Source organism: Hyperolius riggenbachi, chromosome 3, assembly GCF_040937935.1.
Source record: "Hyperolius riggenbachi isolate aHypRig1 chromosome 3, aHypRig1.pri, whole genome shotgun sequence".
Lineage (NCBI taxonomy): Eukaryota > Metazoa > Chordata > Amphibia > Anura > Hyperoliidae > Hyperolius > Hyperolius riggenbachi.
The window spans coordinates 321,153,455-321,169,801 of NC_090648.1; the positions used below are offsets into that span (position 1 = coordinate 321,153,455).

General features: G+C 43.7%; 1 protein-coding gene across 4 annotated transcripts in view; it reads right to left on the reverse strand.

Moving 5' to 3' along the window:
• Positions 1-16,347, reverse strand: part of PLEKHG7 (pleckstrin homology and RhoGEF domain containing G7) — a 162,510-nt gene that overhangs the window by 57,968 nt on the left and 88,195 nt on the right. For all 4 annotated transcript variants that reach the window (XM_068272771.1, XM_068272773.1, XM_068272772.1 and 1 more), the window contains 2 exons: positions 900-1,361; positions 657-812 (listed from right to left, as the gene is read on the reverse strand). In XM_068272771.1, the coding sequence (XP_068128872.1) occupies positions 657-812; positions 900-1,322 (579 nt within the window). In that variant the 5' untranslated portion in view covers positions 1,323-1,361. The remainder of the gene's footprint in view (positions 1-656; positions 813-899; positions 1,362-16,347) is intronic.

Consider the following 16,347-nt stretch of genomic DNA (forward strand, 5'->3'; position numbering starts at 1 on the left):
CACAGTCACATCAGATAACGAGCAGTGCTGTGCTTTACAGCGATTCCAAGTAACTCTCAAGCTAACGTAGTCAGTCAATGTAGTGGAGTGATACAATCCACAGTATTTTATGCACTGCATACAGCGGCCTTACTGAGTTTTAGTACATCAGCTTCCTCTAGTATCTCTGATTCTGAACTGAAAAGTTGTTGACAGTCTTGATATAAAAACACATAGGCTGACAAATAGTTTTTGTCATGTGTACCTGACGTCATGGAGATGGTTGTAATCAACAAAAAAGTAAAAGATTTGTAAAGCTTTGAATTGCTCACTATGATGATGACATAAGGAAGGAATCATAGCAAATCAGAGCATCAAAAATTATCACCTGATCAAAAACTTTTCTGAGTTGTGCTGCACAAAAGCTACACCTGTAACAAACCAGTAGCATTGTTTGATTAATTAGTCAATATCAATGACTTATAAATATTTTCAGTTTTTGAAAAATCTATTAAATATGATTGGCCATCTTCCCATCACATGGTATATCACTAACAATATGTTTAAACATAATTTTGTAAATAGCTAAACATTTTCTTTGAAATGTATTTATAACTTAGCGATACAAATACTATGCAGTAATGTACACCTTATTACAGCCAGTAAATATGACATACCAACGTGCAGGTGTCTTTTGATGCTTCAGGTTGAGAGTTTTCATTGTAGTTATGATCCGGTGACTTCTCATCATCTGTATAATTAGTATGCAGAAGAGGACTGGTCGAATGGTTGCCGCCATTGTTTACACCTTCCGATATACAAGATCTATTGTCCTAAGAAGAGAACACCACCAGCATGTTTTTAGGACCAGGTGTTATTACTAAGGATGCATTTTTGTTTAAGTGGTTTCATGGACTTACCAAGACAGATTCCTCTTTGTGAGTTGGAAATTTGGTAGCATCAAAGTAATCCTGCAAAGACAGGAAGCTGCCTGTTGTGTGTTTTCTCAGCCTCCGCAGAGTGGGTGAGGTAGATATCCTACCAAGTGCTTGTCTGTTAAACTGGAAAGGTGTGTTGAAGCTGCTTACATCTAACTCTTTTGGAGATTCTGTAAGTATAAGTGGAGGAATATGAATTATCCTCTTTCGCTTGTCCTCTGTAGGAAATTTGGAGTCTCCCAGAATGAACTGGGAATCCTTCGTAGTAGACTCATCACCCATATTTTTTAAATTGAATCCATCCACGCTGGTCTCTGAACTGAGGTGTGAGCAGTGGTCGATGTTAAATACTTCATTGTGATCTTCCACTGGGTATTCAGCGACTGAGACACTCTCCTGATCCATGTCTGTCTTGAGATTGCTTTTCAGGCTTGCATCTTTTTCCTGGACAAGGAAGGATCACACAACAAATTAGAAGCAAGTCACACTCTGCAAACAGCAGGCAAAATGACTACTAGCTGCTCACAACACTGGTATTCTTACACGTTGATCATTATGCCATTATTCCGTTACTCACTGATGAAACACATTGCTTTGGTTTGATGTTATTTAAGTAACATAATTATTATTGAACATAATGATTAAGGTAGATTTGTTTTGATGTGCAAACAGGAAGCAGAATCACCATACTTAACCACATCACCACCGCCAGTACCACCGCCTTTACAAGTAAAACACTTTTTCCTATCACTGCTTTTAGACAGTTTACTTGTCTTGAAATACACAATCTGTGTATCATTTTAAAGGACACATAAGGTTTTCTATTGGTTTCAAATATGTAACACCGTACATTACACACAACAAATAAATATACCAAAAATGCTACATTTTAAAATAAAAGCATTTTTTTTCTTATTTTCAGATGGCAAAAAAAATGTAAGAAGGTCAGTTAACATGTAATAACTATATATATATATATATATATATATATATATATATATATATATATATATATATATATATATATATATATATATATATATATATATATACCACTGTAAAACAAAAGAAGAAATCAGGTGTAGTAAAGAACTAATAGTGGAAACACCTGGTAGTAAGTACGTACTGTATGTATGTATGTATGTATGTACGTACGTACGTACGTACGTATGTATGTATGTATGCATGCATGCATGTATGTACTTTCTCCCCAGAAACTTTTTCCAGCCGGCTGGCATAAAAAAGTAGCCAGGTGGGCCCCACAGGAAAGTGCAGGGCCACCGCAACTCTGCTTATAGCAGAGGGGAAGGATGAGAAGGCATAATAGCGGGGTGCTCACCAAAATTAGCTGGGTGGAGCAACCGGCTAAAAGAGCCTGGGTAGAACACTGAATGTACAGTGGTTTGCAAAAGTATTCGGCCCCCTTGAAGGAGGCCCCCGAACGAGGAGAGCGCTGATCAGAAATGCAGTCAAGAGGCCCATGGTGACTCTGGGCGAGCTGCAGAGATCTACAGCTCAGGTGGGAGACTCTGTCCATAGGACAACTATTAGTCATGCACTGTACAAAGTTGGTCTTTATGGAAAAGTGGCAAGAAGAAAGGCATTGTTAACAGAAAGCATAAGAAGTCCCATTTGCAGTTTGCCACAAGCCATGTGGGGGACACAGCAACCATGTGGAAGAAGGTGCTCTGGTCAGATGACACCAAAATGGAACTTTTTGGCCAAAATGCAAAACGCTATGTGTGGCAAAAAACTAACATTGCACATCACTCTGAACAGACCATCTCCACTGTCAAATATGGTGGTGGCAGCATCATGCTCGGGGGGTGCATCTCTTCAGCAGGGACAGGGAAGCTGGTCAGAGTTGATGGGAAGATGGATGGAGCCAAATACAGGGCAATCTTGGAAGAAAACCTCTTGGAGTCTGCAAAAAACTTGAGACTGGGGAGGAAGTTCACCTTCCAGCAGGACAACGACCCTAAACATAAAGCCAGGGCAACAATGGAATGGTTGATACAAAAACATATCTGTGTTAAAATTGCCCAGTCAAAGTCCAGATCTAAATCCAATCGAGAATCTGTGGTAAGATCTGAAAACTGCTTTTCACAAACGCTGTCCATCTAATCTAACTGAGCTGGAGCTGTTTTGCAAAGAAGAATGGGCAAGCATTTCAGTCTCTAGATGTGCAAAGCTGGTAGAGACATACCCTAAAAGACTGGCAGCTGTAATTGCAGCAAAAAGGTGGTTCTATAAAGTATTGTCTCAGGGGGCTGAATATTTACGCACACCACACTTTGCAGTTATTTTTTTTTAAATGTTTGAAATCATGTATGATTGTCAGTCCCTTCTCACGTGTACACCACTTTGTATTGGTCTTTCCCGTGGAATTCCAATAAAATGTATTCATGTTTGTGGCAGTAATATGACAAAATGTGGAAAACTTCAATGGGGCTGAATACTTTTGCAAACCACTTGTATGTATGTAAGAAAACTGAAGTCAAAGGTACACTAGTCTGCAGAAACCTAACTGCTGAAAATCTCTGTCCATTCTGTACTGACCAATACACGTGATTACAAGCTTACATCTTAGGAAAGTAGTATTTTCTGGCATGCTTTCCAGACAAGATATTTCTCTTCAAAAACTATAGAATTTATTAGCACATTACAACCAACAAAAAAAACAGAACTCAGACCACTGAAATGTAATTCTTTACACTCTTTTACTTTGATGTTTCAGGGTAAAATATAAAACCTATTACAATAGATGTTTATATTAGGGACTTCCAAAACTATTTTTAAACCTTCTGATCTGAGATAAGAAAATTGGGTATTGTAAATGAACATTTCCCAGGCCATAGCATTAGTAAAGAGATTACTTTATTACTGCCGGTAAATTAGATGTGTAGCTAATTGTTTCCACATATTTGTTTTGACATCTCTCAAGCACGTTATCCACGTTTCTCAGACATGCCCTCTGCAGAAATGTAGAAAGATCAGGCCATAGATGACAATGCTGTAAATGCACTGGAAATATGCTCAGTAATAAGGAGGAATAATAAATACTTGAAATTACACAGTGGTCAAAGACACAACTGGGTTGATTCACAAAGGTTACTTATTTTTCACCTGTAATGAAGAAAACCTCCCCTGGGGGGGTACTCACCTCGGGTGGGGAAAGCCTCCGGATCCCATTGAGGCTTCCCCTATCCTCCTCGGTCCCACGATGGTGGCGAAAATCCTCCACGGAACGGTGGGGATGTAAATATTTACCTTCACGGCTCCAGCGCAGGTGCTGTATCTGCTCTCCGCCTTGGAGATAGATGGAAATAGCCGATCGCTGTCAGGCCGCTCTACTGCGCAGGCGCAGGTTTCCTGCGCCTGTGCAGTAGAGCAGACCTGATGGAGATCGGCTACTTTCGCCCATCTCCGTGCGGAAAGCCGCAACAGCGCCCCCGCCGGAGCCAGGAGAGGTAAATAAATCAGCGCTTGTCGAGGGAGGATTCCAGGACACTTCGGGGGAGCCAGCTTTGGATTGTCTGCAGCTACAGGGGAGGGGGAAGCCTCATTGGGACCCTGAGGCTTCCCCCTTCCAAGCTGAGTACCCCCCAGGGGAACTTTTTTTTGATGCAGAGTCTCTTTAACTGTAAGGAGTACTAATGCATGAGATAAACAAAGGAGAGAATTCATGAGATAAATGGATAAGCAGAGCTAAACCATGAGTTATGTCAAATAAGGAGAGCTAAACCATGAGTTAAAGACTACCTCCAGCCAAAAACAGGTCTGAATGGCAATACATATATGTAGTCTAGGCACTGTGTACAGTTAGATGAACATATACAATGGACATCTGGTACATCATATTGGATAGAACAGACTCACATTTATATCTGTAAGTAGCTCTTCCTTATTCCTCCTGAAGCTGAAAGCATTGTGCCCACCTCTTCAGCCTGGTTAACTCCCCTGCCCCTTCCTCCCCTGCTGTCTGCCTGCCTGGATCAAATTACTTCTCTTTTCACAAACTGTAGCACAGAGAAAAGACAAGGAAACTACAGCAGCAGTCTGTTTGCTATAATTCTTATTTCAGATGTCTGTCTGCCTAGATTAGATCACATGGACATGAGGGGTGGAGTTATGACATCAATCCCCCAGCATCCCCTGCACCTATAGTTTGGAAAGAAAAAAAAATGCCCCGGGCCCAATTTCACACTAGGGGCAGGGATTTCAAGATTATATGTGGAATGCAGACCCTGGGGGTGAGAAAATCACACTTTATCATGTGTGAGTTTATATATCTTGGCAACTTACTAGGTTTAAAGCAAACTGTAATTTATAATGTAGGAACTCTTTAAGTCATTTATGGAGAGATAAATTGGGAGTTAATAAATAAGGTGAGATATATTAACAGAAAAGCTTTGTGAATCAGGCCCAATCGGCTCTATTCACAAAACTTCTCATAAATTTAAGTAGTTCAGCAGTGTTAGTAAATTCCCATATTACATTTGTGAATCCTTTGTGTTCCGGCCCAGTGAGCAGTAATTATTTATTGCAGCAGGCCTTGTTTTTGGTAGCCACTCCCATCCTCAGCTGAACTGTTTTCCCAATTTCTAAATGAGAATCACTTCCAATTCAGCCATGGCAGCTACCATACCTATTTAAGCGCTGGAGCTTGGTCACTCGTGGCCTAGGTCACTTGTGCCATTTCATTCCGAAGTGCCATTTATTACAAAGTGCTTTACAACTTACCAAGAATTCACCCAGGAATTCAAACAGGATTCAACAGCCACAGGACTCTGCTGGAAACAACTACTCTGAATCCACAACTGCCTCCAATGCTGTTGCTAAAAATGCCACTGCTGGACATATGTTGCACGGCCAAGTAGACTCTGCTTCTTTACACAGGTTTGCTTGCACTAACTGCATACTCATATAAACTGTTTAGTGGTTGGAAACTTCCTGGTTATAATCAGAGACCATTACCATGTTTACTGCACTTTTTCTTATTTTCTGCCTGTCTGCAAATATCTACAAGTTGCATTGCAATATGCATCCTCCCAGTGTACCACACTCCATATTCATTTCACCTGCTCTGCTTTCCTCACCTTACTCAGCTTCTCATGAACTGTTAGCTCTCCTGAAATCTCTCTCTCCCTCCAGCAGCTCAAAAACCTCACAAACATTTAAATCCCATTCACATTTGCTTACTCTCTCCCTCCTACTCTTACTTGCAGCTGGTGATATATCACCCAATCCTGGGCCACAGCCTGCTGCCAGACAAGCATCCCCTGCAGACCTGCTTCATACACTTCACAGACCTCTGTCCACAAATAACCTCAACAACCATCCTCGCTCCAACCTTATTTCCATCCATCCCACCCACAAACACATGCTCCCCCTACCCTGCGGTCTCTGGAATGCCAGATCCGTCCGCAATAAACTTACAGCAGTCCACGACCTCTTCCTCTCCAAATCCCTCACCATCCTCGCACTCAGAGACATGGCTCACCCCCTCTGACTCTGCCGCAGAGGCTGCCCTCTCCTACGGGGGGCTTCACCTCAGTCACACCCCCAGACCAGACAACAGGACTGGGGGAGGGGTGGGTCTGCTCCTCTTCCCATCCTGCACCTTCCGTGTCCTCACCCCACCTACCTATCTACAATTCAAATCATTTGAGGCCCACACCATCCGCCTCTACCACCCCCTCCCTGCCATTGTCGTGGTCTTATACCGCCCTCCGGGCTCCACCCCACAATTTCTCGATGACCTTGCCTTCTGGCTCCCTCACATCCTCTCCTCTGACCTCCCCACCATCATCCTTGGGGATTTCAATATTCCCATCGATGAAGCCCAGAGCTCCGCTGTGACCCGGCTACTCACCATTGCCAACTCACTTGGACTAGTACAACACGCCAACACCCCCACTCACACTGCAGGTCACACTCTCGACCTTATATTCACTAAATCCACCACCATTGCACACCTTGACATCGCACCCTTTCCACCCTCAGACCATCACCTTCTTACCTTCAACCTCCTCACGGAAGGCACCTCTAAATTAGCCACCCACCCACCTGGTCGTTGGCAGCGAGACCTACGCAAGCTCAACCCTAGTGTTCTTGCTGACCTCCTCCATGCCCTCTCCTCCACTCTCCCCACCCTAACCTGTCCTAATCTCGCAGCAGCTCAGTATCGCCAAACTCTCTCATCAGCCCTAGAGAAAGCTGCTCCACCAATATTTCGCCGCAACCGACCCCCTAACCCCCAGCCCTGGCGCACTACCCATACTCGCAACCTCCAGAGGAAAACACGCGCCGCTGAACGGAAATGGAGAAAAACTAGACTTAACCAGGATTTCCTACAGTACAAGACCAACCTGCTGCAGTTCCACACTGCCCTTGCTCATGCGAAGCAGGAATACTTTAGCAAGCTCATCGGAGCACAAGCTTCCAACCCCCGGCGTCTTTTTGCCACTTTCAACTCCCTGCTTAAACCCAACCCCCACCCTCCGTTTCCTCCCTCTCTGCCACAGATTTAGCCACCCACTTCACCAACAAAATTGTCTCCATCCGCCAGGAAATATCCAATCTCCAATCTTCACCTCCAACCCCCTCCCACCCAACTCCTCCTTCACCCTATCCTCCCCTCACATCCTTCCCTCCTACTACGACCGAGGAAGTTAACCACCTACTGCAGACTTCCCATACCACTACTTCCCCCCTTGACCCCATCCCTTCCGATTTACTCCAGCCTCACTTCACGGAATTGGCCCCAGTCCTCACTACCCTGTTCAACCTCTCCCTATCCACAGGCACCTTCCCCTCAGACTTCAAGCAGGCCACTGTACTACCCCTGCTCAAGAAACCCTCCCTCGACCCTTCGCTACCCTCCAACTACCGTCCTATCTCCCTCCTCCCCTTTGCCTCAAAACTCCTTGAGCGCCTGGTTCACAAACGCCTGACCCAGTACCTCAATGCCAACTCACTGCTAGACCCACTCCAATCTGGATTTCGGCCTGCCCACTCAACCGAAACTGCTCTCACCAAAGTGGTCAACGACCTTGCCTTAGCTAAAGCTGAAGGTAAATACTCCATTCTCCTCCTCCTTGACCTGTCAGCAGCTTTTGACACAGTAGATCATCCCCTACTCCTCCAGTCCCTCCAGTCCTTGGGCATTCACAATCTCGCCCTGTCCTGGCTTTCATCCTACCTCTCCAACCGCTCCTTCACGACCGTCTTCAATGAGTCCTCTTCACCCCCAACCACCCTCTCGGTGGGAGTCCCCCAAGGTTCGGTCCTTGGCCCCCTACTGTTCACCCTATACACAACCTCCATTGGCAAGGTTATCTCCTCCATGGGTTTTAACTATCATCTGTATGCAGATGACACCCAGATCTACCTCCACACCCCTGACATATCCACCACTACCATGGACAAGGTCTCCTCCTGCCTATCAGCCATCTCCTCCTGGATGTCCGCTAGGTTCCTGAAACTAAATCTAGACAAAACTGAATTTATGATCTTCCCACCCCGGCCCTCCACGAACCTCCCAGATGTGCATGTCACTGTTAACCACACTACCATTCGCCCTACCTCTCAAGCCCGCTGTCTTGGTGTCACCCTGGGACTCCGCACTCTCCTTCACTTCCCACATCCAAAACCTCACTAAGTCCTGCAACTCCACCTTCGTAACATCTGTAAGATTCGCCCTTTCTGACCTCTGCCACCAAACTCCTCATCCATGCCCTCATAATTTCCCCGCCTTGACTACTGCAATGCCCTGCTGTCTGGTCTCCCTATGACCGCAACAGCCCCACTGCAGTCCATCATGAATGCGGCAGCCAGAATTATCCACTGCTCCCATCGCTCCAACACGGTGGATCCGCTCCTAGAATCCTCCACTGGCTTCCTATCCAGTCCAGAATCAGATTCAAGATACTGTGTCTGACCTACAAATCTGTCCACAAAACCTGTCCAACCTACATTTCCGATCTTACTCAGAGGTACACACCTAGACCGCTCACTCCGCTCTTCCAATGAACTTCGCCTAACCGCCCCCCGAATCACCCAGTCCCATGCACGCCTCCAGGACTTCTCAAGAGCTGCTCCAACACTATGGAACTCCCTACCTCCACCCATTAGGGCAGCCCCCTCCTTCAACATCTTCAAGAAAGCCCTCAAAACTCACCCTTTTCACTCTGGCCTACCACCCCTCACAAGTGCTCTAAACCTACAGCTAAACTCTGGTCCCCTACCATTCGTGTCCTTACCTCTCCCTCTAGATTGTAAGCCTTTGGGCAGGGTCCTCCTCTTTTTGTGTCCTACCTGATCTTGCACCTCCATTACTGTGCACCCATGCTATGCATCTGAGTGAACCTAACTTGCCTAATCTCCATGCTCCATCCAGTGACTGACTAAGCATTACCTTGTACTCATACTGTGCTGTGTGATCTGGTTTTCTTGTATTCCTGTATTGTCATATTGCTGTATGTCACCCCTAAATATTGTCTGTAACCTAAATTAATGTTTAGCGCTGCGTAATATGTTGGCGCTTTATAAATACAATAAATAATAATAATAATAAATGACTTATTCATCACCTGATTGATAAAAATAAACTTTTAGCACATTTGCAAGCAAAAGAATCACTCAAAGTAAGTTGTTCATGATTAACCTCATTTCAATATTACTTTTCTTACCTAAATTATATTATATTTTTGCTCTTTGGGAGCTTAAAAAGGAACATAGATAAGGTTAAAAACAGAGGAAAACAGGTGAAAAAGCTGTTCTGCAGCCAGGCTAACCACCAAATGTAGCATACAGTGGACAAAATCTTCGTTGCTGGGACAAACCTATACAGGCTTGCCAGCTACTACACAGGGTGAGATTATTCCAGCTTTACTTGGTCTGATATACAGTATACTGCTCCCTGAGTGCACTACAGATTGAATAACAACTGCCATGGATTTTAAAGAGCAGCACCCATTTTTGATTTTGACTTTAACCACATTGGAGCAACTCCACTGCTTGCTCCTGTTCACAGAAGTTATTCATTACACTATCTCAACCACCAAGTGCAGCATACAGTGGCTGTAATTATTAAGGTTGGGGAGCGCAGGAGTGCAGTAGAGAACCTCTGATTCAGCAAGCCTGGACATGGTGCCTCTGAAAATTCCTTGTAGTTGGCATGAGTGCAACTCCACCTGTGTCATATCAGATCATTGGGAGGACTGTGAAAAACGTTAGTAGTCAAGCAACATTAAAAAGACTATTCCGTCTAAAATAAACATACTAGAGATTTTCTTTAAGAAAAGGTTTTAATTACTTGCTGGGTCCTTTTCCTTCAACTCACTCCCCAAGACCTGTGTCCCGCTACTGGCTCCTGGCATGTGGCCCCGCCCCCTTGAAGAGAAGTGCCATGGCACTCTCTATCCCAGATATAAAATGTTACTGCATGTATATATATATATATATTATATATATATATATATATATATATATATATATATATATATATATATATATATATATAGTCACTAACTGTCCCTCAAAGGAGCTCACAATCTAACAAAACAAACACAGAACATTTATATCGCGCTTTTCTCCTGGCGGACTCAAAGCGCCAGAGCTGCAGCCACTAGGACGCGCTCTATAGGTAGTAGCAGTATTAGGGAGTCTTGCCCAAGGTCTCCTACTGAATAGGTGCTGGCTTACTGAACAGGCAGAGCCGAGATTCGAACCCACAGGTCTCCTGTGTCAGAGGCAGAGCCCTTAACCATTACACTATCCAGCCACTTCTTCCACTTCCATCTAATCCCTACCATTGCCATATGTCTATCTATATTATGTAGTGTAAGTACTGAAGTCTAGGGCCAATTTTAGTGGGAGCCAATTAACTTATCTGTATGTTTTTGGAATGTGGGAGGAAACCGGAGTGCCCGGAGGAAACCCACGCAGACACGGAGAGAACATACAAACTCTTTGCAGATAGTACCCTGGCTGGGATTCGAACCAGGGACCCAGCGCTGCAAGGCGAGAGAGCTAACCACTACGCCACCGTGCTGCCCAAGTATCTTAACGTCTGCGTCTGTATCTTAACGTCTGCGTTTAGAGGTAACGCACTGCAAGCAGCGAGTTACCATAACGCAACATTTACAACGCGACCTTAACGTCACACTGTGAATGTTGGAAGTTTTGAATCAGGATGATACCATTCATTAGCTAACTTAGAGATGAATAGTGAGCTTTTGGCTTATAAAAAGCCTTCATCGGACTGGTTCCTGACAAAAACTGAAAAAACACAGCTTATATACACTGACATACAGAGGAGAAACATTCTTTAGCAAACATACATGTAATTAGATGCATAGGCTTAACATTACAGTGCGTTATAATTACTTTATAACGCAGGACAATAACCTCCCACTGTGAATGCGACCTAAAGGAGGGGTCTGGAGTCGGTACAAAAATCACCCGGCTCAGACTCCTCAGTTTATGAAGCCACCGACTCCAGGTACCCAAAATTGCTCTGACTCCACAGCCCTGGTTTAACGCAATCCTAAATGAAAACTTTCTCACATAAGTCCATCTCTATACTTTCTTCATATCATTGTCTCACTACAGAACCTGCCTTCACTGTTTTATGGGGAATGCCCTCTTCTTGGTTATTCTGAAAATTCCTTACCTCCAGAGCTGACGTTTCTAAGCGCCATCTCACACTAAACGGTTATCACGGCTTCTGAGCTACCCCGATATTAATTTGACTGCAAAAGAGAGCAAGAACTCAGGCAATATTATGGATTCTGCACAGCACCTTACAGAGAGATCAGATAAGCAAACAGAAAGCACGCTTGTACATGAAGATAACCCTAAATTTTGGCTTCAAAATTGTTTTCATGCTCTGGTGTATTTTAAGGGCCCTTTCACACTGAGCGAGTTGTGTTGCGATGACATCACAGCACAACATACCAGAAAAGTCGCATTGCGTGGTAAGGTTGCATTGAGACCATACAGTGAGGCGTACAGTACAATGAAAGTATACCTCACTGCCACTGTAAACACAAGTTACCCTGTTAACGCACAGTGCGTTGGAACCTGCCGCAGGGTAATCAATGGGAAAACCCCATAGGAATATTCTTGCATTGCGTTGTGATGATATTGTCTGTTGCAATGCAACACAACAGACAGGCCCATATGCAATTACATTTTTTCTCCTAGGAGATCATTTTTCATCATATATTTACATTTATTTTTCAGCACTTTGCAACTGAAAAAGTACCAAAAAAAGGGGAAAAAAATACTATCAAAATTATTTTGAGTATTTTCTTGCTTAAAGCAAGAATCTGCCATCAGAAAAGGGTTTAAATACCCTCCCCAGCACTTTGGGAATGCCCAGACATGGGGACTGTGTGCCTGCACGACTGTCATCGTACACAAACATTCATTTGTTAGCATGCCACATTAACATACACCTGCACACAATAATAGGACCAGTGCAAAGCCCTATGCATGTGCCAGAAAACCAGCCGCACTGGACTTCACAGTATCTAGACATTTGATAATACCTCTGCTCAATGGAAAAAATGTTCATAAAATATTTTTGAGGTACAATTTTTCAAAAGAAAGAATACATATTTCCTGGGATCCAATATGCTACATTCACCATAATCTATACATGCCAATAAGTTCCTAATAGATTTAAACCTAAGAAAAAAGGGGCAGCTAACATGAAAAGACTGATAACCTCCACACAAAAGTACAAGTTCCCTAAAGCCTGTTCACAAACCTTCAATCAGCAAGCATGGGAAAGAAGAAAACAGCCCAAGGGCCTCAGACAAAATATTATGTAACTAATTTCTAAACGTAATTTCAGTTGTATAATGAAGTCTTTTATTATTCTTGTAATATTCACATGACTCCATATCAGAAGCTATTCCAAGTCTCTGGCATAATGACATAATGAATGATTTGATGTCTATCATTACTTTCTGTTTTTTACAGTACATGCAGTTGGGTCCTATCCCAATCCATAATGTATGTCTCAACTGGTGTCAATTTGCTTTCCTTCTGTGTATTTCCCCAAGACATGTACTTTGGTTGTTGAGCTAGAACATCATCAGCCTGTACTTTGTATGCAATAACATGCCTGCCCAGTACTAACATACTGTGTCTAGTAGACAATCTGCACACCTATTGTGAAACTCCATAGCAGTATTCTCATAAGGTCACTAAATCTAAAACAATACAATGGGGGGTCTATTTATAAAAGTGAAAATACAGTTTGTGTTTTAGGACCGTTTGAGATTATTACATGGATATTTCAGTTCTAAATTCCCACTGTAATTACCATAAGGTGGGGAGCTGCTTTTGCATCAAAATAGCAAAGAATCTGAAGATAATGAAAAACTTTGTAACAGAAAGGCATCCTTTTGCTAATGATTATTTAAAAAAAAAAAGTCCTGTGTCCAGGATCCCAGACTCTGCAGCAGTAGCAATTCCAAATGTAATTTAGTATGAGCACCCTTCTCTGTTGAGAAATCAAAAGACATCTGAATGTGGGTACAACCAGTGCATAGAAGTGGTAGACTAAAGGTGGCCACACACGATACAATAAAATGATCCGATTTTACGGCAATTCAATAAAACGATCGGATCTCCCGAGAAAAAAAAAAAAAAAAAAATAGACAGCTTTTTTTTTCCATTCGACTGAAAAAATCGGATCGGATTTCCCGTTTTCTTCTATTTTTATCGATCCGGAATGCCAGATATTTTTCTTCAATCTTTCTAAAGATTGTATGGTGTGTGTTAGATTGTCAATTTATTAGCATTTTGTCAGAGTTCCAATCATTTTTATCATAATTGGGGAAAATTGAAAATAGGTGTGTGGTACATTGGTCATATTTTTGAAATGTTACAATCAGTCAGAAAAATGTATTGCAAATCTTAAATTGAACAGATATTAAAAAATTGTATGGTGTGCGGCCACCTTAAAGCGATCCTAAACTGAGAGGGATATGGATGTTTCCTTTTAAACAATACCAGTTGCCTGGCAGTCCTGATCTCTTTGGTTGCATTAGTGACTGAATCACACACCTGAAACAAGCATGCAGGTAACCTAGTCTGACTTCAGTCAGAGCACCTGATCTGCATGCTTGTTGAGGGACTGTGGCTGAAAGTATTAGAGACACTGGATCAGCAAGAGAGTCAGGCAACTGGTATTATTTTAAAAGGAAATAGCCATATCCTTCTCAGTTTAGGTTCCCTTTAAGCAGGATGAAGGAAGGTCGGGGGGGGGGGGGAAGGGGGTAACCATTACACAGCCAGGATATCTGGGGAAGGGGGGGGGGGGGGGGGGAGAGCCACTACACTACCAGGGAAACTGTGGCAAAGAGGAGGGCCATGAGATAAAGGAATGCTTAAAGGGGAGTGGTGGGACCACTAGAATACCCCCAAAAATGAAGGGGAGGGGACTGCTAGACCACAGGAAAACCTATAAGTAGATGGAGGACCCTGGATCACCAGGGCAAGATTTAACAAAAAGGGGCTATTACTATGAAAATACTTTTTTTGCCACCTCCTATAACTCATCCACTTTTGAAACCACACTTTCTGCATAATAATTAACAAATTAAACTTTCACTAAATCTTTTATTCCCCTTGTTTACTTTAAAACAGGGGTCTCAAACTCAATTTACCTGGGGGGCCGCAGGAGACAAAGTCGGGATGAGGCTGGGCCGCAAAAGGAATTTCACAATCGCAGCGCATCGCCGCCTCGGCCCGCCCCTCTCACTCTTCCTTCACAGAGAGGGGCGGGGAGAGGCGGCGATTGACGTCAGGAGGGGCAGAGCTGAAGCTGAAAGCTCTGCCCCTTCCAGGAAATGCCGGCAGATTGCCCCCCGGGCGATTTGGGGGCTCTGCAGTCCTCGTTTAGCGGCAGGATGCGGCGGATTACTTGGGAGCACTGAAGCGAACTATAAGGAAGCTTTTGACGGCGAGGGCCACAAAATATTGTATCGAGGGCCGCAAATGGCCTGCGAGTTTGAGACCCCTGCTTTAAAACAAGTTTTTATTATTGTTGCAGTACTAGAAGTAAAAAAAAAAAAAAAAAAACTACATAATGCAGAAAAATATACCTTTATTTAAAATCTTCACCATACATCATACCAGCAACAAAATTTAAGTTTTATAATAAATGGCCAAATTGAATTAGTGTTTATCACTTACAGTAGCACTTTTATTTTAAAATAATCAGTGAAAACTATTTTTTCAATCCCCCTGGGGAACAAAGCACCCAAAGAATGTCTAGTATGTCGTAAGATGTCATAGTAATAAAGTTATTGTTGATTATATAGGGGCGTATCTTAACCACTTCAGGACCAAAGGTTTTTTCCCCTTCAAAACCAAAGCAATTTTCACATCACACTCCGCCCATTCATTCGCCAATAACTATCGCTACTTATCACACTGAAATTATCTATATATTATTTTTTGTGGGACAAACTAGGCTTTCTTTGGCCAGTACTTTGTGCTAAGAATTATATTTTTTATATATATGTTACGGCCAGAACCCGAAGTTTGGCCACTTCTAGTTCTGGCCGGCCACTTCGGGTTCTGGCCGGCCAATGCACGAAGTGGCCGCTGCGCTGCGGCCAATGTTGAAAATGGAATGATTCCTCTGACATTAATGTATCTTCTGGCCGCAGCGCAGCGGCAAACGTAGAACAACTTAGTTCATTTTAATGCAATTCAGCCGGCGGCAATGTAACAATTCAAGCCGCCGGCTTTTTCTCTGCCTCTCTCTCCTCCTCTTATGGGCAGCAGGCGGGGGACACGCGTGTCCCCGGGAGTCGTTCGTCGCACCAGGAAAGCAGAGCGGGGAGGCTGCAGACATCGCTTCTGCCAGCACCCGCTCTGCAAGAACGGCAGGATTCCCCTGCCGCGACGAACGACTCCGTGGGGACACTCGTGTCCCCGCCCGGCTGCCCATAGGAGAGAGCGAGAGAGGCGGGAGGGGGGGGGGGGGGGGGGAGAAGAAGAGAGAGAGATGCAGAGAAAAAGCCGGCGGCTTGAATTGTTACATTGCCGCCGGCTGAATTGCATTAAATGAACTAAGTTGTTCTACGTTTGGCCGCTGCGCTGCGGCCAGAAGATACATTAATGTCAGAGGAATCATTCCATTTCTAACATTGGCCGCAGCGCAGCGGCCACTTCGCGCATTGGCCGGCCAGAACCCGAAGTGGCCGGCCAGAACTAGAAGTGGCCAAACTTCGGGTTCTGGCCGTAACATATACACTTTGCAGGGAAGAAGAAGGAAAAAAAATGAAAAAAAAGATCCACCATTACTCAGTTTTCAGCCATTGTAGTTTAAAAATAAATGTGCTATTCATCATGAAATAGACACATTTTATTTGCCTATTACAACATTCAAATTGGGTCC